The sequence below is a fragment of the Furipterus horrens genome, unplaced genomic scaffold (assembly GCF_987537825.1).
Source record: "Furipterus horrens unplaced genomic scaffold, mFurHor1.1.pri manual_scaffold_3, whole genome shotgun sequence".
Taxonomy (NCBI): Eukaryota; Metazoa; Chordata; class Mammalia; order Chiroptera; family Furipteridae; genus Furipterus; species Furipterus horrens.
This window is the reverse complement of record NW_028327173.1, coordinates 157,042,525-157,067,973: the sequence shown is the minus strand read 5'-3', so window position 1 is coordinate 157,067,973 and position 25,449 is coordinate 157,042,525. Positions and strand designations below refer to the sequence as shown.

At 37.9% G+C, this 25,449-nt stretch overlaps 1 protein-coding gene across 1 annotated transcript in view; it reads left to right on the top strand.

Moving 5' to 3' along the window:
- MYO5A (myosin VA) overlaps window positions 1–25,449 on the top strand; it is a 183,129-nt gene that overhangs the window by 82,533 nt on the left and 75,147 nt on the right. The window contains exons 6-14 of the mRNA XM_090270613.1: window positions 1,762–1,905; window positions 3,746–3,827; window positions 6,228–6,335; window positions 8,039–8,145; window positions 14,824–15,089; window positions 15,708–15,789; window positions 19,940–20,080; window positions 21,582–21,707; window positions 23,388–23,471. Coding sequence (XP_090126739.1) covers window positions 1,762–1,905; window positions 3,746–3,827; window positions 6,228–6,335; window positions 8,039–8,145; window positions 14,824–15,089; window positions 15,708–15,789; window positions 19,940–20,080; window positions 21,582–21,707; window positions 23,388–23,471 — 1,140 coding nt within the window. The remainder of the gene's footprint in view (window positions 1–1,761; window positions 1,906–3,745; window positions 3,828–6,227; window positions 6,336–8,038; window positions 8,146–14,823; window positions 15,090–15,707; window positions 15,790–19,939; window positions 20,081–21,581; window positions 21,708–23,387; window positions 23,472–25,449) is intronic.

Here is a 25,449-nt window from a genome sequence, read left to right as displayed (position 1 = left end):
GAGTGTAGTATTTTTTGGACAGGTTGGCCACTCTGAGTAGCGGGGAGAGAGATACCATATGGAAGGTGGGATGAGTCAGGGAGGAAGGGGAGGCTGTGGCTCTTCTTTCCCAGCCTGCTTAGGTGCTGGCAGGACAGCACTTAGGACAGTGCCTGGTAAGTACTCAGTAACTGCTGCTGCTGCCGCCAGTGCTACTGCATATAACCCTTCACCTGCTCTTCGCAGAATCTGTGGTGTTGAAAGAAAATTCTATATTATCATTAATTTCTTTTTCTAGATAAAATACAAATAATGGGACTATATGGATACTTTTTGCTGTGCTTTTTGTAATATCAAGAAGGGGAATATCTTCATTGTTAAATCATTTTAGGCTATATTAGATTACTTTGTTATTTTGCTGGGGAAAAAGGTTTCAGTCATTCTTTCCATTAAAAATGTTAATCTGAAATACAGCAGTATTGTCTTTGTCAGAACAGAATAGAGCAATACCTGCCCTGTATTTTAGAGAGTGAAAATACTTTTTTTTTTTTTTTGATGGATCAGAGACTCTAGTATGTTGACTTTTGTGACTGTGTTACTGTTTTCACCACTTGTATTTGTATTGCTTTTTTAAATACCTCAGAGCATCTTCACATCTTACTGCTGTGGTTTCAATATACTAATCTTAATAGTCACAGGCTTTGCACAAGTGAAGATACTAATTTTATGAAAGCATCATATTAAACATTTAATATATGCATTATGTGAACATTTGCTTTTCTAATTATACCATGTTTTTTGCTTTGAGAAAAAAAATGTATAGAAGGATGTTACCTAAATCAAAAATCAGGAAATATGCCATTTTAATTTTTAGATTATATTAAAAATTTAGAAAAAAGTTACATTCTCTGCATTCTGTAGCTGATATTTTGCAAGTTAGATACAACTATCAATATCCAAAGCCAAATTTTACTGTCTCTGGTTTCAGAAAATGGCTTTGAATTGAATAAGTAATTAGTAATTCTCAAATAAGCAGTCCAACTGAACCTTTTTTGTCACAAGATAAGACGATAGAAACTTCTGGCTAAAGAGATTCTGGACACTAGAGCAACATTTTCAGGAGAATATTAATTTGGCTTAGCCAGCTTATTTACATAAAACAGACTAAGTTTTTCAAGAAATCAAAACCCTGCCCTGGCTGGTGTGGCTCAGTGGATTGAGCACCAGCCTGAGAACCAAATGGTCGTTGGTTCGATTCCTAGTCTGGGCACATGCCTGGGTTGCAAGCCAGGTCCCTGGTTGGGGGCGTGGGAAAGGCAACCACACATAGATGATTCTCTCCCTTTCTTTTCCCTAAAAATAAATAAATAAAATCTTAAAAGAAAAAAAGAAAGAAATCAAAACCCTGATGTTTAACTAAGAGGGTTTGTGCCTTGGTAGCTCCCAGTGCTATCCACTCTGTATCTCTGCTGGCATGAGTGAATATGTTCAGCTGCCACAAGTGCTGTATGAAGACCTCCCAGCTGCTGGTTCAGGTTTACTGTTTATGGAAATAATTTGTGTGAAAATGACAAGACAGATACTAACAATTAGTATATATCTGTGTGACTGTGCAGTGAGCCAGACATACACTTGTGTCTGCAGAGGCAATATTGGTTCTGGTCTCAAAAGAATCAGTTTTAAAAGGTTGTGTTCTATTCCGTCCTTTTCCTGAACCAACTCTGTAAATGGCATGTCATGAATTGCACTTCTAAAATCTTATTTTTTCCCCTTGCTTCTTAGTCAATTGGAAATGCTAAGACAACCAGGAATGATAATAGCAGCCGTTTTGGGAAGTATATTGAAATTGGTTTTGATAAGAGATATCGAATCATTGGTGCCAATATGAGAACTTACCTTTTAGAGAAATCCCGAGTGGTGTTCCAGGTAAGCTGGGCATGTACACATATATACTTTTGTTAGGGTGTGATATAATTCCAGAGCTCATGCTTGCTGGTTTGCATTTTATTTCCAGATACTCTTGAGTATATTCTGACAATATTACTACAAACCACATGTGGACTGAAATGTGTGAAATGATGCCTGTCAGAAGTGGGGGAATACCCATCAGGCTAATGGTCTTTGGGCACTGGTTTAGGTTTAATAGTTTTGACTTTTTCCTGCAGATGCTGTATATCTCAATTGATAGGAAAGACATTGTTTAATTCCTTCAATGAGTGACAGCTTGAACTCAATTCAAGAAAAAAAGGTTATCCTTGTTCTCTTTCTTTCTTTCTTCTCTTTTCTTAGAATATGATATTATTTAGACAGAATAATGAGGCCTAACAGATCTTCACAACTTAGTTGTGAACTGCCAAAGAACACACTCAAGTCTGTATGTCTGTGCAGGTATCATTCACATACCTGCTCTTGGTCCTTTTTTTATCTCTAAGTGGGAAATACTATCAATTTACAACACTGGCAGGCATATATATTTGTAGGCATACTAAGGAAATGTATTGTTATCATGGGGAAACTCCCAGTGTAGGGTGGCTGGTAGCCCACGGCATGCTGTGAGATCAGGGTTTCTGTAGCCTCTTAACTGGATGCGACACTGCACTGAAGTTCAGATTCCCCTGGCACTGCTATGTAGCAGCATCTACAGTTTCCATTGCACAAGTCTGTATGGTTATGAAAGTGTGTGAGACATATTGAGAGTCACGAGTTTTGGCAGCATCTACAATTTCCGTTGCACAAGTCTGTTATGCTTTTGAAAGTGTCTGGGACATACTCAGAATCATGAGTTTTGGCAGCCTGCAGCTACCCTGGCTTTGAATTTGGGGGTGTGCCCGGTTTGTGGCCACCTAAAGTATAATACCTGATTTTTAAACAGTAAAGCAATAGTCACTCTCCTCTATTGTTTTAATATGTAGGTGCACACAGAGCAATGTTAATACATACATGTATATTTGTATAGGTTTTATTTTAATAAATGTTTAGTGGCCGAAAGAAAGACTGAAGGAAATATGTAGATCTAAGAGAAGATTGGATTTAAATAGTACAGATTTGATTAATAGGTAAATAATTAAAGGTTAAGTGGATATGGTGATCAGAGGCTAGTAGTGCTTAAGACAAACCGTTAAGCCTAATCCTATTTATCTAGAGATATTGAAGGAATTCTGGTTGTTTCCAAACCCCAGGGCTAAATAATATTGAGGAAGTTTGGTATGTCAAAACAAGTCAGCCATAACCTAATTGATACTGCCCTTCATATGCAAAGGACCAAAGCATTTCTGTAGATCCACCTGCTTTTCTAGTTGTTCGTGAGCCAGACTACCTGATCTTTTGCCTAATCATGCTTATGATTATTTGGTATATTGTTAATTCGTTTCATGTCTTCTGTCCTGTAATAGGTTTTCTTTACCAGAGACCATGAATCTAAGAGGCACTGTAAGAAAATACTGAGTATTCAAAAAAAAAAAAATGGTTTTAGCTTCCTTTAAAGGCAATGGTTTCTTGTAACAATGCCATATATCAAGCTGTTTACAAGTTCAGAAAACATTACTATCAGATGTTTTATGTTGAATGTGACCAATAGATGCACACTCACCCATTTGTACATGGCTAATAAATCATAAGATTTAGTAATCATAAATGCATATTAGGAAATTTAGAAAAGGACAGTTTATTGCACCAAGATAATTATTAAAATTTTATTTTATGATTGAATTTTTTGAGTTTTAGGTTAAAATGCTGTAATTGAAAACTCTTCTTATTTATTTTAAAGGCAGAAGAGGAAAGAAACTATCATATCTTCTATCAGCTTTGTGCCTCAGCAAAGTTATCTGAATTTAAGATGCTGCGATTAGGTATGACTATGGCATTAGATATATTGTTCTAGTATTGTTTTCTATTAATTTATTATCATTATGAGTTTATAAGCTTACTTGTTAAAAAGGAGATGTCTCATACTGAAATGTTTATGGGTGACATAAGAGGTCTGCAAGATAACCCAAGGTATAGGAAGGAGGAGTAGCTGTCTAAATGAAACAAGATTGGTCTTGAGACTTTAGTCAAGATGTAGGTAAACATGCCTTGCCTCCTGGAACAACTACAGAAAAAATTACAACTAGACTACAAAACAAATAGCACCCGGAACAATCAGAAAATTGAGCTGTATGGAAGTCCGACAACCAATGATTTAAAAAAGCCACGTTCATCCCGACGGGTAGGAGGGGTGGAGAGGCGCAGAGAGGCACGGTGGAGAGGCGTGGAGACAGGGAACTGGCGGTTGCACATGCGGTGGACAAAGACTGGGAGGGATCCCTCAGAAGGAAGGGATCCCAGCTGTAGACCAGACCACCCAGCCCAGGGTTCTAGTACCAGGAAGATAAGTCCTGATACATTCTGGCTGTAAAAACCAGCGGGGGTTGGTGCTGCAGAAGAAACTGCAGGATTCTTAGGAGACTCCTTTTAAAGGGTCTGCAATGGACTTAGAACTTTCACTCCCTCTGGGATTCAGCACCAGGACAACAGCTGGAAGGGCACCAGTGGCATATGAGGTGAAATTGAAGTGACCGGCATGAGGGCAAGTGCTAGCAGACAGCTTCATCCTGGGCAACACCAACACTCCCGAGGCCAGGCAGCAACATTGTCCCCACTCCAAACCCTCCCTCACATAGAGCCACAGAGCAGTGACATGGGTTGCCCCTCCTGGCAATTACCTAAGGCTATACCCAGTACAACTTATAGGTGTGCTTTTCTATAATAGGCCATGCTACTAAGACAGGGAGTCAAAGCAGCTTTACCTATATACAGAAACATTTGCAGAGAGGCTATCAAAATGAGGAGACAAAGAAATATGGCCTAAACGGAAGAATAGAACAAAACTCCACAAAAAGAACTAAAGGAAATGGAGATAGGCAACCCATCAGATGCAGGGTTCAAAACACTGGCTATCAGGATGCTCAAGGAACTCATTGAGTACTTCAGCAGCATAAAGAAGACCCAGGCAGAAATGAAGGTTACATTAAGTGAAATATAGAAATATCTACAGGAAACCAAGAGTGGAGGGGATGAATCGGAGAATTAAATCAATGATTTGGAACATAAGGAAGAAAAAAGTGTTCAATCAGAACAGCAAGAAAAAAAGAATTCAAAAAAATGAGAATAGGCTAAGGAGCTTCTGGGACATCTTCAAATGTACCAACATCCAAATCATAGGGGTGCCAGAAGGAGAAGAGGAAGAGCAAGAAATTGAAAACTTATTGAAAAAAGAATGAAAGAAAACTTCCCTAATTTAGTGAAGGAAATAGACGTACAAGTCCAGGAAACACAGAGAGTCTCAAACAAGAGGGACACAAAGAAGACCACACCAAGACACATTGTAATTAAAATGCCAAAGGTTAAAGATAAAGAGAGAATCTTAAAAACAGCAAGAGGGAAAGCAGGTACCTACATAGGAGTTCCCATAAGACTGTCAGCTGATTTCTCAAAAGGAACTTCACAGGCAAGAAGGGGCTGGCAAGAAGTATTCAAAGTGATGGAAAGTAAGGACCTACAACCTTTACGACTTTATCCAGCAAAGCTAACATTTAGAATGGAAGGGCAGATAAAGTGCTTCCCAGACAAGGTAAAACTAAAGGAGTTCCTCATCACCAAGCCATTATTACATAAAATGTAATAACATAAAACGTTAAAAGGTGTTATATAAAGAAAAAGAAGATCAAAGCTATCAACATTAAAAAGGCAATAAATTCACAACTATCAACAATTGGAATAAATGTAATAGCATATTCAATAAATTATGTTTTTAAAAAAGAAAATGAATATACCTTCTTAAAAAAAAGATTGGTCTTGAATTGATACTTGTTTAAGATGAATGGTGAGTACATAGGTGCTCATTATACTTGTCTTTACTTTTGTATATGTTTGAAATTTGCTTTGATTAAAAGAAAAAAATATTGAAGAAATTGGAGACCTGTGAGGTTTCTGATGAGGGAAGTAAAGTGTTTGAAGCATGTTGATTGGAATAAAACCATTTTAGGGAAGGACTATTTATTTCACCAGTTAAGAAAAATAAACTATAAATAGTTCACTTCATTACTTAATCTTGAATTTTGTATCAAAAAATAATTGAAAACACAGGCGGTAGAACTCCTGACTCTATACAGTCAACTGCGCTATCATTGCTCCTATTTCAGAGTATACAAAAGAGTAGAAGTCTTTTTCATAGATTACAGATCTTTTATCTTCCTTCTACTTTGCAGGAAATGCAAATAACTTTCATTACACAAAGCAAGGTGGCAGTCCTATGATTGAAGGAGTTGACGATGCCAAGGAGATGGCACATACCAGGCAGGCCTGCACTTTGCTAGGTAATGTAATTTTATTCTTGAGCTCTTATTTGCAATAGGTTTTCGACTCAAGCAACTTTTGTTTGGAGTATTCACTTAGAATCATATTAAATGGTGAGTATTGTTGAGAGATTTAACATTCCTTATACATTTGGACAGCAAATGGGGACAAGGTTTCTTTTTGGGATGATGGGAACTGTTCTAAAATTAGATTGTCTTGATGGTTGACAACTTTGTAAATTTACTAAAAATCATTGACTTGCAGACTTAAAACAGGTGAATTTTACGGTAGGCAAATTATCCCTCAGTAGAGCTATTTAAAACACACATTCAGGGCATCAAGGGAGTTAGGACGACCTTACTCTGCTTAAGTTTTCCCAAAATCTGAAACCTAGAGATAAATGAAATGGGTTCCTGTGCAAACTCATATTTTGCAGAGGTTTTGTTTGTTTGTTTCTTTTTGTGACGGGGAAATGTGGCTGAACTGACCGGGTGACAAAACAATGTATGACATGTAGTTTATTCTGTTTTTGAAATGCCTCAGATGTCATTGTCTTATTTTTGATATTTAAGAATATTGAGTCTACATATAAATAAATTAATCTTTAGAACTGTAGTGTACAACTCCAATGATTATTTAAAAACCTCAGATTGTGAATAAATCTAAAATCATATGTTGGTAATTTGAGGGGTACCCTGAAGTGAATTAATTTAATTTTAAAGTATTGTTAATCAGAGTATGGTTTAGGACCACTGTAGAATTTGTAAAATCTCAGAATCTTAGACCCTACCCAAAGACTTAGTGAATCAGAATCTGCATTTGAGTAAGATCCATTGGCGATTCATATGCATATTAAATTTTTAAAAACACTGCTTTACTTCTAGGCTTAAATCTGTTTGTAAATAGAAAATTGGAAATTTGAAAAAGCCATAATGCAGGAGATGGCAAAAACATTCATTATAAGATCAATGCTCAGTTACCCTGAGTATGATTACATATTTGGAAATAATTTTACTATATATATGTAAAAATAGTAGAATTTATATATATATATATATGTGTGTGTGTGTGTGTGTGTGTGTGTGTATGTGTAAGTAGTAGAATTTATATATATATAAATATTCTGGAAATTCTTACCTTATTGAAAAATGAGGCCAGATCTTATCAAAAGCCAAGAGCTGTCCAGCTTTCTCATCTTCCCTTACCTTCAGGCCCTGCTCTAATCCTGTGTTGGGACACTCACTCATCAAGGTGGAGTACGACACCAGTCTGAACACTTCTAATCTTGGGGTTTCTGTGACTTCTACTTGGTCTGTAGTTAAAAGAAGTAAATAAATAATCTGACTTAAAACAGCCTTATTAGGCTGCAACTTGCATTTGGAGTAGTGTAAATATACTATGTGAATTTTCTCATTTAATGTTCATAAACACCTTTTGAGGTAGTCAGTTATTTCCATATCTCAAATGAGAAAGCAGAAGCGTAGCAGGGTGAAGTTACCGGCCCATGTTAGATGGCAGGTCAGGAGCAGAGCCAGGCCTTGAGCCCATATTTGTCTCACTTCACGCCTCATGCTCCCAACCATGATGGTTAACTATGACATGTTATAACGTGCACAACATCTGGCAATATTTAAGAGTAAAAAATAGGCTTAATATTATCTGCTGTAATCGTTTAGTTTCTGTTTTAAAATTAATCACTTTTTCATTTACTCTATTGTTTTAGGAATTAGTGAATCTCACCAGATGGGAATTTTCCGAATACTTGCTGGCATTCTTCACTTAGGCAACGTTGCATTTACGTCTCGAGATTCAGACAGCTGCACAATACCTGTAAGCTCAGAACAAGCTTAGTGTGATGGCAATAGATTTGTGTTTCAGATTTGTTGATTCCTTATGGAAGAAATACATTTGAAGTCTATTAACATTACAGAGAGATAATTATCAGAGATGGAAAATCTTTTCTCCTTTTTAAGATTTTATTTACTTATTTTTAGAGAGAGGGGGAAGGTGGGAGAAAAAGAGGAAGAGAAACATCAATGTGTGGGTGCCTCTCACACACCACCAACTGGGGCCCCATTCCACAACCCAGGCATGTACCTTGACTGGGAATCGAACTGGCAACCCTTTGGTTTGCAGGCTGGCCCTCAGTCAACTGAGCCACACCAGCCGGGGCTGAAATCTTGAACTGAAAATAAAGAAATATGGATTCTAATCCCTGGTGCAGTGATTGTGTGTGTGTTTGTGTGTGTGACAGAGGGTAGGAGACTCAAATTTGGATACCTCTCTGATTTGTATAAACAGAGGTGAGAAATAGATGTGAACATTGGACTGGTGAGTCTAGAGAAAGGTTTATTTGGCCAAGAATTGATAACTTTTTTTTCAGCTGTGGAAATATAATATGGTTTAAAAGCTATTGAGGAGCCCTTGCAGGTGTGGCTCAGTGGGTTGAGTGCCGGCCTGTAAATCAAAAGCTTGCCAGTCGATTCCCAGTCAGGGTACATGCCTGGGCTGCGGGCCAGGTACCCAGTTGGGGGGTGTGCACACATGAATGTTTCTCTCCTTCTTTCTCCCACCCTTCCCTTCTCTCTAAAAGTAAATAAATAAAATCTTTTTAAAAAAGCTATTAATGAAACTGTTAGTGGTTACGCCTGGGAAGAGGGACTAGATGGCTGTGAGGTGGGTTGTTTTCATTATGATTTATAGTCTCTTCCACACATAGTAATAGCAGCACACTGAGATTTAAAACACAATTTCATATGTGGAAACATTTGTTTAAACTTTAACAAACCTGACAGTCCACATTGTCCTCATTGGGCATTTGTGATTTGCAGTATTTGCTGATCACTACCATCAAAGACAACACACACACACAAACACACTCTCATACATATACGAGGGGTAGCCAAAAAAAACCCAAGAATTTATTTATAAAAAATTGTCTACTTATTCTTACATGTTTAAACTTCAGTCACCTTCCAGTACTCTCCATTTGATGCAATACATCCATCAAGACTTTTTTTTTCTGCTCAAGACAGTTTTAAGCTCAGTTTTGATGCTTTTTAGTGCTTCTGCCATTTTTTGTTTCACCTTTTCCTCACCAGCAAAACATTCACCTTTGAGGACTATTTTCATCCAGGGAAACAAAATAAAGTTGCTCAGGGCAAGATCCAGTGAATAGGGAAAGGGTGAGGCATGGGGGTCATGCTGTTTTGGGGTCAAAAACTGCTAAACATTCAGCGCTGTGTTGTCAAGTGTGTTCGTAAATCATGAAATGGGCAAAGGCATTGAAAGAGTCTTCAAAAAAATTCACTGAAGTGGAACATAGCGTTTCACAACAACATCAACTGGTACACGGATATGGATGGGTTCCTAGAACACTCACCTAGTGGGGGAAGCCTGTACTGCAAAGGGCCTGCCCTCTAGAAGATAATTCTGTTTTTTTGGGATCCCGCCTGGTATACATCTATTTGTTAGGTGTCTTTTAACTTTATTAAAATAGAGGAAGTTTTAATATAATTAATTTTATTTCCCACCTGCTTCTTCAAAGATTGCAACAGAAAACAATCTTTTTTTTTTTTTGAGAGATTGATTTATTGTTCCACTTATGTATGCATTCACTGGGGATTGAACCCACAACCTTGGTGTATCAGGATGACAATCTAACCAACTAAGCTACCTGGACAGGGTTAGAAGACAATCTTGAGATTTATGTTTCACTCTTCAGTTACCCAAGTTGATTTTAGCAAACTTACAGGTAGATTAACTTGTGTGACTTAAATTTGTGTAAATTCAACTTTCGTTTTGAAATATATGTTTCAGTATCTTTGTCTGCGTTCAAGCCCAACTCTACTATTTATTCATTTGTTTTTGGGTAAGTAGCTTAGCTTCTTACCTCAGTTTAGTCTCTTGCATTTTACAGTTGAGGAACAACAGTTTTGGACTAGGTGCTCTGACCTTCATGCTGAATAAATTATTATTTTAAAGTATTTAAAAAATAAATCTGTAAGAACTACTCAGAGGCTAAAAACTAGGTGAAAATAGGAACTCAGAGAACAAAACAGAACCCTGAAGCTAGGACTCACCTTGAGGGAATTTGCAGAACTGAGTGACCTTAAGCTTTGGTTTTCATAGCCAAATGGGGTGCAGAAGAGTAAAGATAAATTCTAGGACTTATATAAACAGAGGAACAAATAAGGTAACCACTGCCTAAAACTGAGACCCTAATTGGGGAACTAATAGTGAACTTGTCCACCACCTCCTGCAAGAAAGAGTACAAAGAAAAGTTCATCTGGCTCAAGCCTTGGTGCTAAGTAGAGGAGGAAAAAATAGTTCCTTAAAAATCTATAGCAGTGGCTGTGATTGGTGTGGCTCAGTGGATTGAGTGCTGGCCTGTGAACCGAAAGACCAGTTCAAATTCCAGCCAGGGCACATGCCTGGGTTGTGGGCCAGGTCCCCAGTTGGGGGCATGTGAGAGAGAACTGATCAATGTATCTCTCACACATTGATGTTTTTCTCCCTCTCTTTCTCTCTCCCTTCCCCTTTCTCTAAATGTAAATAAATAAAATCTTTAAAAAATTTTTATAGCAATGAACTGACCATCACACGTACTCCCAGCCTGATTTCATAGTTCCTGGATGATCCCAGAGAGCTACATACAGAAAACTTAGCTTAAATTTGTCCTGGAATGCTAGTACTCTAGATGTCTCACAGAAGCAAATGCAAGCTTATTTTGGAGTGTCCACCTTCAGTCAAGGCTTCGGAGTTCTATGAGGAAAGCTACAAGAAATATTGGCTCATAATAAAAAATCATGAGTCCCACGATGATACAAAATAGAAGGAGCTAGGTAAAATAACAGAACAGCACAGTCAAACCTATGAGTATGAGTGAAATAAAATGCTTCTTTAAGGGAGCTGAACCATGCTGTTGGTAATGATGCTAATGTGTATATGAATTAATTACTTGGGAGGCGGGGAAATGAAAGAAGGAAGGGACTGGTTCAATTAGAAGGGCCAGAGGATGAGGGTGCCAGGTAATCCAAGTTTAAAGGACAACTCTGACATAAATTGGCCATCTGATTTTTGATGAATTGTTCTCTTGGATCTTATTTCCTCATTTGTTAATTAGAGATTACAATATCATCTTTCCTAATCCCCAGGAATGTTATCAGTTTCAGTTGAAATATGTGAGTGAAGATTTGAAAAATATAATATAGTCGTTGTCGTTGGCAGCCGTCCGTCTCGAGAGACGATGGTGTAGCTTCTTAAGAGTCTATCTGCACCGCCGAGAATGGCTGTGCAGTCCGACTTGGGAGTGACATCGTATCTGTCTCCTCCCGTGTTGAATCGACATCTTGCGATGACGCTGAAGCTGCAGAGCCTGGGCAGGGTGATATGGAGGGTCTGCTGTTGCCCAAGCAGCAGACCCCCCCTCTCTTCGCAGCTGAAGGGTCCAAGGGAAAGACGGAGTCAATACAGCTTGGCTTCAGGTGCGCCGCAGGAGTTGCCGGTGTTGACTACAACGTCAAACCGCCTTAGGGACTCCGGCTCCGGATTTTCTGTCAGGGTTTACTCCCTTAGCCTTTCCCCTGAAGAGGTATGCCGCAAGGCAGCGGAGGTTTTTTGGAGTCAGAGTTTTCCTTCTCTGATGTACCCTGACTGGAAGATCGAACCAGCGACACTTAGCTCGCAGGCCGACGCTCAATCCACTGAGCTAAACCAGCCAGGGCCCTATAATATAGTAATATAGATTAAATTAAACATTTATTGAATGCCTACTCATGGATGTGATTAGAGAGATTCTAATGTAAGAAGTCTCTCATATAACTATCAAGTTAATCTTTTTAAAACCCTTCAGTGACATCCCATTGCTCTTAGGATGAAGACCAGGCGTAGTATAACCTCTGCCTGTCTCTGGCTTTATCTCAAACATCTTCTTCCTCACTCAGCTTCAGTCCCTCATACTGATGGTAATTCTACCACCACAGGATTTTTACATCAGCTCTTCCCTCAGCGTGGAAGACCCTTTCCTCTCCCTTTCACCAAGTTAACACCTTCTCATCTGTCAGATCTGAACTCCATGTCTAAGGCCGCTGTCTCCTGCCTCCCTGAAAAGGGCACACTCATCTCACCTGGAATCTTAGTGTAGTGCCCTTCTCCTTTGTAGTAATATTACATTTTAGGGAGAAATTATTTGACGAATATCCATTACCCTTAGAATTATAAGTTCTAGTAACAGGGACCATTTCTGTTTTTGTTTACTGGCATATAAAAGGCACTCAGTAAATATGAATGTCTGAAAAGAGATACAAACAAATACTCTGAAGAGACAGGTAATTTTTAAAATGAGCCCTAGAAGAGATTGCAGATGCTGCCTATTGCTAGTTTGATGGATGATTTTGATTACACTGGGGAACACAATTTTTGGTGAGTTAGATCTGACACTTGTTTTTGACTAACTTTTGGCATCTGAATCCAAAAATGACCCCACTTTTTCTCTATCACGTCAACTTTTTAAGGTACAAGATACCCTCCCTTTGTCCCCAAAATCATACTAAATGTACATACAAAGGAAAATAAAGAAAAAAATTACCTGAATAGACAGTTTACTTAGAGTTATTTTATTCATAAAAAGGCTATATATTGTTACTGTAAGTCAAATTGTGTACAAGTAGTAAAGTTCTGCTACCAAACATACACATTAAGTTATTTTATCTTTTCAAATAACAGGCTAGGAAATGCCAAAATGAGATACTTGAAACAGTCTCCTTCAGTTGGCAAAACTTTAACAAATTGCTTCATGAGACCCAGTTTTATGTGCAGAGGTGGGAATATAATGTGCTTTCTGTCAACAAGTGGTTCATGTAGAATGTTTGGGTCACCAGGTTTGAGGTCATATCTTGGAGGTCAATTCAACTCCACCCAATGCTTCTCACAGCTCTGCTGTCCCACATACACAGAAAACAGGGATACTCGATGTATCTGTGTGGCTGACCAAGAAGGAAGCAGACCATTTTAAAGTCAACACAGATGACCCAATGGTGCTTGTGATATTGCATCAGATCAATGACTCTCTTTATATCTTCATATTCTTCACAAAAATAAACTGAATGGCAAATTGGGACTGCACCAAATAAATTGCCATTGTGGAGGAGGACACGCTTCAAGTGCCACTTTGAGCTATCGATGAACAGTCGCCATTCAGTTGCATTACAGATTGGAATTCCCAATTCCTCCATTAAACCATGTATGTTATGGCAATACACAAAGCCACCGTCACTTCGAAAGTACTGCAGAAATGCACTTTCTCTTGATCGAGAGTAGGATGTCTTCGCTCCTTTTTCAAGCAAGTTTTTCTCATGCAGTTTTGATGCTAGGAGTTCTGAAGCCAAATCATTCAACTCATGCTGATCAAATCCCTTATGAACTGGGTCGTCTTCAATTTCAAAATCTTCATCGTCGCTGTCACTTAGTTCTCCACCGCACTCCTGTTTTTCAAAAGAGGGTTGTTCAATGAAAACTGGCACTGGGATTTCAGCTGAATGGGCACTGGGCATATAACTGATGGTAGACTAGGATACTCTATTTTACATTGATTTTTCTTGTTATATCCTGACGTTTTCACTATACAAAAGTAATAGTCACTTGAATGATCTCTGGGCTCTTGCCAAACCATTGGTATACCAAATGGCAATTTATCACGTGTTCCCTTCATCCACATCCATAAACTCTCAACACACTGCTTGCACACCTTGTGAGGGGCCCAAGACTCATCTTGATCACCAAGTTTTACTTTAAAATATGCAAAATAGGCTTGCCTGACAAATGCACTGATGTTGTCCTTTGGTAATGGTGAAACTGCCACAGATATAACAAAATGAATCAGGGTTGTTTAGGTACTAACAGCAAGAAATAACAGTGGCAGACATGAGCTGAAGGAAAGGAAATAAGTACGTATGTAAATAAAAAAATAAATTCTGCTAATTCCTTGTATACAGACGAGAACTCGGACTACACTTCAGAATGATTCACTATATAGAGCGGCACACAACCTCTCACCACACTGTCTCATGTGTAACTGAATAGCCTAGACAAGTATGAACCTGTTGCTGGTCTCTGAGGTCATCCCCCACCCCTCCCCAATCAAAGAAGGTTTGCTCTCAGCCAATAGGAGAGCACTAGTGCTTCCCTCAATCCAGGCTCGATCCAGCCTAGAGTGGTCGCATTAACATAAGCTGTACAGAAAAAACTTCTTGTGATAGAAGAAGACTAACTGCAGTTTTGAATTCAGCATGCCTATTTAAGTCTAAAACAACTGAAAAATCAAGCTCGACAGGAATTACGTTAAAAATTGTTCTCCTGTGTTATTATCACTGATCAGTTTTCAGTAGTCTCGGTTTTTGTTATAACAAAAATTTCTGGGTTTTATTTGCTACCACTTTGTTAGTATTTGTTCAGTAAATTCTTATTTGATTGATGTGGTCATAGGATAAACCTATTCTCTTTTGGCAGCCCAAGCACGAACCTCTCAGCATCTTCTGTGACCTCATGGGTGTGGACTATGAGGAGATGCGTCACTGGCTCTGCCATCGGAAGTTGGCCACTGCTGCGGAGACATACATCAAGCCCATCTCCAAGCTGCAGGCTACCAATGCCCGCGATGCTTTGGCCAAGCACATCTATGCGAAGCTCTTTAACTGGATTGTAGATCATGTCAATCAGGCTCTCCATTCTGCTGTCAAACAGCACTCTTTTATTGGTGTGCTGGACATTTATGGGTAAGTATACTTGACCTGCCAGATAGCCTTTCTTTCTAGAGGTTTTCTAGGCTCTCTATATGGTTATTTGATTCTGTCTCCTACTGGTAAAGAGTGAAAATTAGAAGAGAATTTCTAAATTTCTAATTTCATTTGCTAATTTTTCTTCTCTGGGTACCCTTCTTTAACTGTTAAAATCCTTCTTGTACATGTGTGCTTTTTGATACCTAATTTTTCATTATCTGGTTCAGTTTGTCAAAAGAACCTGAGATCTCTGTCCCCAATTCCCTTCTGTGTGTGTGTAGTCACTGAGTCTGTACATTGGCAAGAGTAATGGCTTTATCATAATGTTGAGTGTCCCCTACTTCGGGATGAATTAGCCCCCCAAAACTCATACTGTTGAATACAACTACATACTGGAGTCTTTAAAAAAGTCTTTCTGCAGCTCGACTGATGCCTATCTGCTGAGTACATGTCACATTATACTGACTTGTAAACCTTTATCTTCACTGATAGAGAAAGAAAATTTCACAATGTTGGGAGATTTCCTGTTTCTTTCTAATATGCACATTTTGAGTGTTTTTTTACAAGCTACTTGTTCCTTTTTCTCCCCTTCCCATACTATTTTTGTTTTTACAGATTTGAAACATTTGAGATAAATAGTTTTGAGCAGTTTTGCATTAATTATGCAAATGAAAAACTACAGCAACAATTCAATATGGTAAGAATTTTCTTTCTTGAGTAATATTCTGCTAGAATTTATTTTCTTGAATTCCTAGTCTGCACTTATAGTTTGGTTCCTGAAACAAAGTTATGAATTACAACTGTTATCTGGTGTTTAGAACAGCTAAACTGCTGAGGAACTTATGATTAACAAATGATGCAACATTAGAAAAATATTTATCGTCCAGATCGGATTCAAGGTTGTCCTTGGATTGCTGTCTGAGAATAGTGAAAATTTTGTACAAATAAATTGAATGAGGGAAGCAGAAAGTGTGTTAGATAGTAACATAGCAGGGATAAAGCTTTGAGCCTAGTGATAGCCTTCAGTTTGTTGTGCCTGAGGCTAACTAAATGTGGAGTTATAATGTGCTTAACTCTTAATTGTATTAGCAAGATGCCAGAACAAAAATTCAGATTGTATTCTCTTTTCTACATGTTTTTTAATCCTCACCTGAGGATATGTTGATTGATTTTAAGAAAGGAAAGGAGAGAGGGAGAGAAAGGGAGAGGGAGAAGGAAAAAGGGAGAGAGAGAGAAAGAGAGAGAGACATCAACTGCCTCCTGTTTTCCCCAACTGGGGATCAAACCTGCAACCTAGGTATGTGCCCTGACCAGGCATCAGAGCCTCAACCTTTTTCTGTATGGGACAATGTTCCAACCATCTGAGCCACCAAGCCAGGGCTCCTACATACTTTTTACATATTTTCTTTTCAGCAGTTTGAGACATTCACCGAGACAATGGCAATGGGCATATTTTGAGAATACCTCCTGTGAAGTAGTGATGTCACATATCTAAGAGCATTATCGTGGTGTTGAGGGACTTGGAGGCACTTAAAAATGAGGGTAACATTATAATAATGAAGAGAACAGACCCCCTGAGGTGAATTGCTTGGGTTAGACTCCTACTCTGCATTGATCCAGGGGACCTTGCGGAAGTTACTTGACCTTCCTGGGCCTTTTCTTCTCATCTGTATAATGGGGACAATAATAGTACCTACTGCATACAGTTTTATGGATTGAATGAGTTAGGATATGGAAAGTACTTACCACATTGCAGGCACAGTTCTAAGTGTCATATTAGGGGTAGTTATTGGTTTTAATGAAAGAGGGTATTTAAAAAGTCACGCATAAGAATTGGAAGATACATGGAAGAGAAGAGACCTGAAGGATAGGAAAAGAACCCTTAATAACTATCTTCTTCTTACAAGGAGAGAGGTCAAATGGTATAGTCTATAGTTGATGAAGAAGAAAAATAAAAGTTTAAAGATATTTTAAGTTACAATATTAAGAAAAAAACAGAAGAAGATTTAAAATGAGTAATATTGGGAGGATGTGGAGAAACAGTTAAGAAGTAGTATATGTGAATTTAGCCTCATCTATCTTATGAAGAAATCAATAGATTATATTTCAAATAAATAAATTAAAACATAGTTCATAAGCATATCCTTTTAAGGTAAATATCAGAAGAAATACCTAAGGGAGTTATGCAAGTTTGTGCCACCATGGAGTGAGACCAAAGTTGGGAAGGGATGAGACAAGGGATTGTTACTTGTTGTTACCTTTAGACTATCTGATTTTCAAAAAATATTGCATACACCTTGATAAAAATGTAGACATCTTTATTTGGCAAATTAAGCTACGTAGCACAGTGAAATAATGTAGAGATGATCTAAAAACCTTAGGTATATGACTGTTTTCTTAAAAATATGATGGGTGTATTTTTCATCTCTGCATAAGGAACATTAATAAAAACCTTTGAGAGACTAAAATGAGCATTATCTCTTCTCAAGGTTTTTTAAAGTTTCTTAATACTCTAACAATGCCACAGCCTTCTGTCTTCCCCAGTATATTTCTGTACAAGGTGACTGGAGGTGTAAGGAACCAATGCAGTCTCATTAGGAACTGGCTAGCTTGTCTGTTTCTCAAGGGCCTCAGGTCTCTGAATGTGTGTTTCTGACCCTCATGTTTCTCTTTCTGTTTCTCCCCATCTGTCTCTCTATCCTCCCCCCTACACACCACATACCATACCACACTGCATCTTAGCTTTTCTGCACAACTGTTCCGCTCCTTATTATCAACTGGCATATTCTTTCCTTCTATTCTGTATGTATTTTCTTTGCCTTAAGGTTTTTGCTTACTCACTTTGAACTTCCTGTGAACCCAACAGTAGTTGTAGTGATCCTCCCATTCTATTAACTTGCTTAGCTCTCATTCTTGCTGACTTCTTTCAAAGGCAGCTCCACTGATAACGCAGTTCATTTTTTCATCAGAGATCTCTGGCAGTAGAGTGCTCTCAAGTACCCGCACTTGGGCTAGTCAGCTGCGGCTAGGAACACGGGGCCTCGCAGTGAAGAAATTGGCTGTTCAGGGCTGCTGCCTCAGCAGGGGCTGTGGACAAGGCAGTGGGCATGAGAAACATGGTGACTGGCGTGTTTGGTGCTTGGAGGGATTACCATATTGACCAAGGATCTCTTGTCACATTGAACCTAATGCCCAAATTGTCTTTTTGACAATTGAGCTAAAATTTTTGAAGCCCCCATGTACTTTTTCCAAACTTAGATATAGAGGTGTGAAAAAAAAGCCCCGTTTAAAGCCTGGAGCAGTGTTTCTGTTGTCAGTGTCGAGACTGCATATAAATTGATGAATTTTAAAAAGAGGGCTCATTGTTTTAGAAACTATTGGTACCATCAGTCAGGGCATCCTGCTGATACATGCTACCTCATTTGCCTTCTCATTAATCAAAGAAGAAGTTTGCTTTCTAATTAGCATTGCACAAATATTCATACAGATGAGCAGGTTTTCTTTCTTTTCTTTACGAAAGCTTATTTCAGGTGGTTAGTCTATAAATGCTGCAAATGAGCCAAGAGCAGCATTGTAAGAGCAAATATATCAGAAATCTTGGAGACACTTAAGTTTTATGGGGTTCTGGGTCCTTACTATGTGTTGTCTGGTCATAGCCAAAGAGGGCTAATCTTCCCAGAAGAGTAGCAAGATGTGTTTGCAAACCAAGGAAGGCAAAAAAGATTAGTGAAGGGAAGCAGGAACCCTCCCCTCACAAGACTAACAAATGGCGGTCATTTAAATCTGTAGAGACTGGAAGTTGTGGGTGGTCTGCATTGGCTGGGTGGCCTGAAGCAGGAGCTGCAGCAGAGAGGGGATTGCCCTTCCCACTTGGACTGACTTAACTCCGTGCCATTCATCTGCAGAGCTCAGATCTCACAGCCCTTCCTCAGGGAAACCTTCCCTCCCCTCTCTGTATCCAAACTGGATGAGGCTGCTTGCTCCATAGCTCACGTTATTTTTCTACATTACAGTTTGTAATTATATTCCTTGTAATTATTTGATTTCTGTCTGTCTCTCCCACTAGTTTCCAAACTCCATGAAGGCAGACCCATATCTGTTTCGTCCATGGTGTTTGGTGACTGGCACACAGTAAGCAGTCCATACATATTTTTGCGGAAATGAATGAGCGTAGGTTAGAAGCAATAGTGAGGGTGGTGGCTGAAGCATTCAGCAGAAATAACATGAATTGATAGTGGCTCCAACTGCTTGCAGAGTTGCTTGTAGAATCCAGAAAAGTGAGTGGTAGATTCTGTGACTGTGGAGACTAATCAAGGCAGGCACAAAAGAACAGCTGTTATCTAATTTGAGGCACATGAACCTCAACACCACAGTCCCTTAAGAGAATTACTCTGTTATGCTGTAACCGTCACCCAGCACGGTTCAGTGGTCAGAAGGCACCCACTCCCCGTCGTTGCTCGAGGCCAGCAAACGTGTTTCGGTGCCCCTGTTTTAACAGCACGATGCAGTCATTTAGGAGAGCAAAAAATTATAGTGCAGTTTCAGATGTGTACATATACAAATGAAGGCTGCTACATTTATCAGCTATTTGAAACATTCACATACCTAGATTTACTTGTTTATCAAGAACCCAGCATAGCTGAGGTTTTACTGTCTGTGGTTTTTACTTGCTTTATTTTATTGTTCTCTGTGTGTAAATCATGTTTCTTCCACAGATCGATGCTGGAAGCCACGGACTAGCTAAAGTTATGTTGATATCTTAAAGTGTTTTACATAAAGCTTGTTTCTTGACTAACATTGCTTATGATAATGATACAGTAATTGTACTTTTTTCTTATTTATTTCAGCATGTCTTCAAATTAGAACAAGAAGAATATATGAAAGAACAAATTCCATGGACTCTCATTGATTTTTATGATAATCAGCCTTGCATTAATCTTATAGAATCTAAACTGGGCGTTCTAGATTTGCTGGATGAGGAATGTAAAGTAAGTATGACACCCTAATGTACTCAGTCTATCAAAACAGGTATATCAAGGTCAGAAGGTAAGTGGGTTTAAGCAGAGATTCATAGTATATCATGAGGTGCCATTGTGGCACCTAACTCGCATTCTAAAGGGTCACCAGACCCAAGGGCTTAAAATACAAATGAGAATAGGAGAATTTCCCTTTTCTTTTCAGCTGATTCTAAGTTATGTGAAAAATTGCCATTTGATACAGCTACTACCAATTTTAGCCACTTTTATTAATCAGTACTGTATACTTATAGTTGGTACTTATTGTTCAGTGGTATGATATATTTAAAGAAATACAAGGAATCACAAAAGATTTTGAGTAATAGTTCTAAATATTCATAATTTAAAATTTGACTACTTCTTTATTCTGGTATGTATGATAGGAGGGAGTTTTAGCTTTAACATTTGAAGATACAGCATCCTGGAAAAATATGAGATCGCCAGCTTTACTGCTGAGGATCTTAGACAAATACCTATTCTTTCTCTTTATTTAGTTTATATGCTATAATTTACAACTGAAACATAGATTGATCCTCCTAAGCATCCAGATTTTCTACGACATTCAGAATGCATGTAATGAAAAGGTTCTCGACCTTCACTCAAAATTAAATAAAATGCAAATCAAACAAAATGAGGTACTGTTTTTTACCTATCAGGGAATTTAAATTTAACAATACCCTTCATTTTGTACTTCCAAATGAATATTTGTTGCCTATATATTCTTGATGAAGGGCATGAATTAGTACAATATATTTTAGAGGAAATTTGATGATATTTATCAAAATTATAACTACATATATATTTTGACTCAGCAATGGAACTGTTGGGAGTTTACCCTATGAATATACTTGCAAAAGCATTCAAGGTATATATATAAAATAACTCTTTGTTACAAAAATCAGTAACAACATAGATAAAGATAAAGATAAAGAAATTGATGTAAGTGATGAGTTGAGACTGCTCTCCATTTCATCTTTCTGAATTATATAAATATTTCACTATGTGCAAATGTTACCTTTATTTAACAAGTTTTTAGAAGACACATGATAGTCATGATATTTCATATTTCAATTCTGAGGCTTTTATTATTTTAAAAGCAAATTGTATATATTTTTAGGACTCCTGGTATAGGCAGAATGAGTTGCCCATGAGAAGTTCTGTGTCATTGTTCTCCATTAGTAATTGGATTTTGGCCTCTAAGAGAGAAATGTGGAAGAAATGAGTTCCTAAATTGAATGTAAAAATTGACTTTGGGTAGTGGACACATCATGCAATATACAGATCATATATCATAGAAATGTACACTTGAAACCTGTATTATCTTATTAAACAATGTCACCCAATAAATTTAATTTTAAAAATGTATAAAAAATTGGTAGGTGAAGCCCAAAAATGGTCTCTTAATTAATGTAGTAGAAGAGCCTCATAACAATATTCACCTTGTTTTCTTTCTTTTTTCTTTCATTGAATATAGATGCCTAAAGGTACAGATGACACCTGGGCCCAAAAATTGTACAACACACATTTGAACAAATGTGCGCTCTTTGAAAAGCCCCGTCTATCGAACAAAGCTTTCATCATTCAACATTTTGCTGACAAAGTAAGGACACTTTATTATCTTTTTTCTTTTTGAATACTTAAGTTCAAAGAGGAATAATACCAATAGTCAAGAGGCATCGTTTTTTTTTCTTTTTTCTTTTTTTTTTTGCTGAAGTTTGTATTCTTTAGGGCCCTAGGGGAGAGCGGGTGGGGGTGGGAGGGAACTGTAATAGGAAAATAATAATAAATAAATAAATAAAACCGAAAGCACCCTGGCTGCTGTGGCTCAGTGGATTGAGCGTCGGCCTGCGAGCCAAGTGTCGCTGGTTCGATTCCCAGTCAGGGCACATGACTAGGTTGCACTCCAGGTCCCCAGTTGGGGGCGCAAGTGAGAGGCAACCACACAGTTGTGTTTCTCTCCCTCTATTTCTCCTTTCCCCTCTCTCTAAAAATAAATAAATAAATACATAAATAAATAAATAAACAGGCAAATAAATAAATAAATAAATAATTAAAAAAAAAACCAAAAACCGAAAGCTATTTGTGAAAAGAAAAGTAAAATAATCTTCCTTGTTGGCTTGTTGTTGTTCTTTTTTTCTTTTAATGTACATGGAATTATGAAATAAAATGGGTCTACAATCCTCTATTTGTAATTTTGAAATCCAAGAAACTCTGAAAACCAGAAGTCTTTTCATAATTCATTTAGTGGCTAAACCTGATCTCTGACCTGAACTAACATGAGGTTATTTATTGTCTTTACTTATCCCAGTTAGGCTGGATATTTACATATTTCAGTGTAGAAATGAAGATGTATTTGATCACAGATTGCTGCTTTGGACTTGGCTGAAAAACTCCCAAGTTCTAAAGCATGGCTGACCCCAAGGGTTTTAGAATAGAAATTGTGGACATGTGTCACCCTCTGTTATGGATTCACTGGGTCCCTAGTAATGAGGCAGGCCGACTTACTGCTCCACAAGTTCTGTAGTCTACTAAGAAAATCAGGAGCCAGCTGTGAGACTAATTCATGTTCCAAGGAGATTGGAGGGTAGGCTGTGGAGTAAGCATGTCAGTCTCCTTCAGGATTTGAGGGCCTTCTGAGGCCTCCTTAACCCTGGCTGGAAACCTTGGAATGACTGTCCAGCCACCTAAGGGCTTCATGGTGCAGGCTGGGAGCCCCTTGAGTGGCAGATGACTGAAGTTGCTGTAGTTTTGGAAGTAGGAATAGTCCATTCTCGAGTAGTTCCACTTTCTAAATCATACAGTATTTACCTCCCTTCACTTCCATCCATCATCAGCTCCTCTTTCTTTCATCAGACAGCCATTGGTTCCTTCTGACCTTCTCTCCCACTTTAATCTCTTTTCTCCCAAGAGGAGATTTACCCCTGTTGGTTGGTGAACTAGGTTAGAAGGAGATACAGTGAGTCAGCTTTGGGGGAGCTGCCAGCAGGGGAGCGAGTAGAGAATTAACTTCAAATGAGTGCTTACCCGTGATTTGGGAGGATCTTTTAGACCACAATTATTCAGCACTGCCTAGTCCCTAGGAGAAATGATATTGGGGGAGTTTTACTCTAGGGTTAACACTCTTCTTACCAAGTTTCTAGTTTCTTACAATAAAACCAGTGATAACCACTTTGCTGATTACCACTCATATAGCCTGAGCTTAATAATTTTTTGTTGTTGTTGAGTATGGTATTTATTCAAATGTTTTATTAGTTAAGGAGATTTTTCCATGTATTTTCAGGTGGAATACCAGTGTGAAGGCTTTCTGGAAAAGAATAAAGACACTGTTTTTGAGGAACAAGTTAAAGTTCTTAAATCAAGCAAGGTAACCATGTATGGTATTCTACAATCAAGTTATATTCAATAAAATGTTAATTACTTTAAGCATTAGCTTTTTTTAACAATAGTGATTTTCCTAATAAAATCAGCTTTATTGTTAGTTTTTAACATCAAATACGCAATGCTTACTGTGTGTTAAGTCCTGTTTCCAATGCCTTACAAATGTTAACTCATCTAATCTTCATAATGAGGTGACATTATCATTACTTTGCCTGTTTCACAGATGAAGAACCTGAGTGAGGCACAGAGACTTCATAGCTAATGAATTCTCAAGCCAAATTAAAACCTAGGCTATCTGGTTCAGAGTCTGTGTTCTTAACTGCTATGCAGAGTTTTTCAGTTTTATGTGAAATTTTTGCCTCCGCAGCAGCTCTAGTCTCATCTTGTGCCTCTGAGAGAAAGCAGTATTTCTGCTGTATCATTTTGAAGGTGTTCACTTGAAACATAGCTGAATGTACTCTTTTTCAGATAGAGACTGATCTCTGGATCATTGAGTGCAGTTTCTGGTGCCGCCCAAAGCATGTTGAAGTGGTTTTTTCTAGGCATGGATTCTAGAAACACTGCTTTCTAGTGGTAGAAGAATATTTCAGATGGCAAAGAACTCTGATGGTTACACTGAATTGTTTGTTAAGTTCATCCAGTCTCCATTATTTTACTCTCATGAGGGAAAGGTGGGGAGGGAAGCACAGCTCACTTTCATTCTATAGGAAGCAAATCAGGAAGCCAGTTACTCAGTGTAGCAAACTGAATATTCAGATAGTCAATAAAAAACTAAAAATATTCATCAAATTCTTTTAGATTGCTGACTGGCACTTTTTTTGTTTGTTTATTCTGAAAATAACAGTTTTTCTGGTTTATTCTAAGACAGTCCTTTTAACTTCAATGGAATATTATATGAACATTTTGACTCTTATTTTTAGAATAAAAACTTTAAATTCTTTCATGCTAGAAAGATCATATAAATACCAAATTCCAGCTTTAACCCTCAGAAAATATGAGTCTTAATGTCTTTAGAAAAAGTCAGGTTTTTATTTATCCTCAGAGGCATTGGGCATTGATGCTTTATAGCTTATGGGGCTGATGTATAAGAGAAAATTCTCTCATAGGGCCAGTCTCTGAATATTATTCAGTTAAAGATTGCAAATGATTTAAATTTATGAATAGTGATGAAACCATGCAATTCTAATGTCACTACTCTTCCTACATAATTAGCTTAAATAGAATATTCACAGGTTCCCCAGGCACTCATAATCAGCTGTGTCTTTATTCTGACTGGCTAGTTATCAGCTTAATTATCAGAAGATAGCTATCTGTGCATTCTGAGGGATCATTTGGAGTGACTTTCAGTCTATGTAACATTGATGCAGTTGGAATGGGGACCTATGTGATTTGCATAGCTTAAAGGCCTCCCCTGCTCCCCATCAGAAACCGTCCCCTCAGAAACCCAACCTGAGGGTATGAACTTTATATTTTAATGCCTGTGCTCCTGATAGGAAGCAAGTGTAATATAGGGTTGATTTGTTCTCTTGGATGTACTGATTTTAGAAGGTTAACATTTGTGTTATGTGTTTTAAATAGAATTATTTTTGTGGTAATACAGTGTAGGGTTGAGTTTGTGTGTGTGTGTGTGTGTTTTGTCTTTTTTTTCTCCTTTAATTTTGCAGCCTCTAGCCAAATTTACAATTTGAAAGGAATTGGGGTATTATAAATTTAACAAAAAGTGTCTTAAGATTTCTTTATAGTGAAAAATATAAATTATGTTGCCATATCTAATATCAGGAAGCACATAAATTAATTGCAAACTCAACTATATACTACTAAATTGGAACTCTACCAAATACCATTGAAAAGAGTTATAATCCCTACTTTCCATGTTGCTAATTGATGAAGGGAAACACAGTTCCTCTACTGAGTTTATGCCTTAGGTCTCTTGTCTATAAAATGGAATTATGTTAGTATCTAAG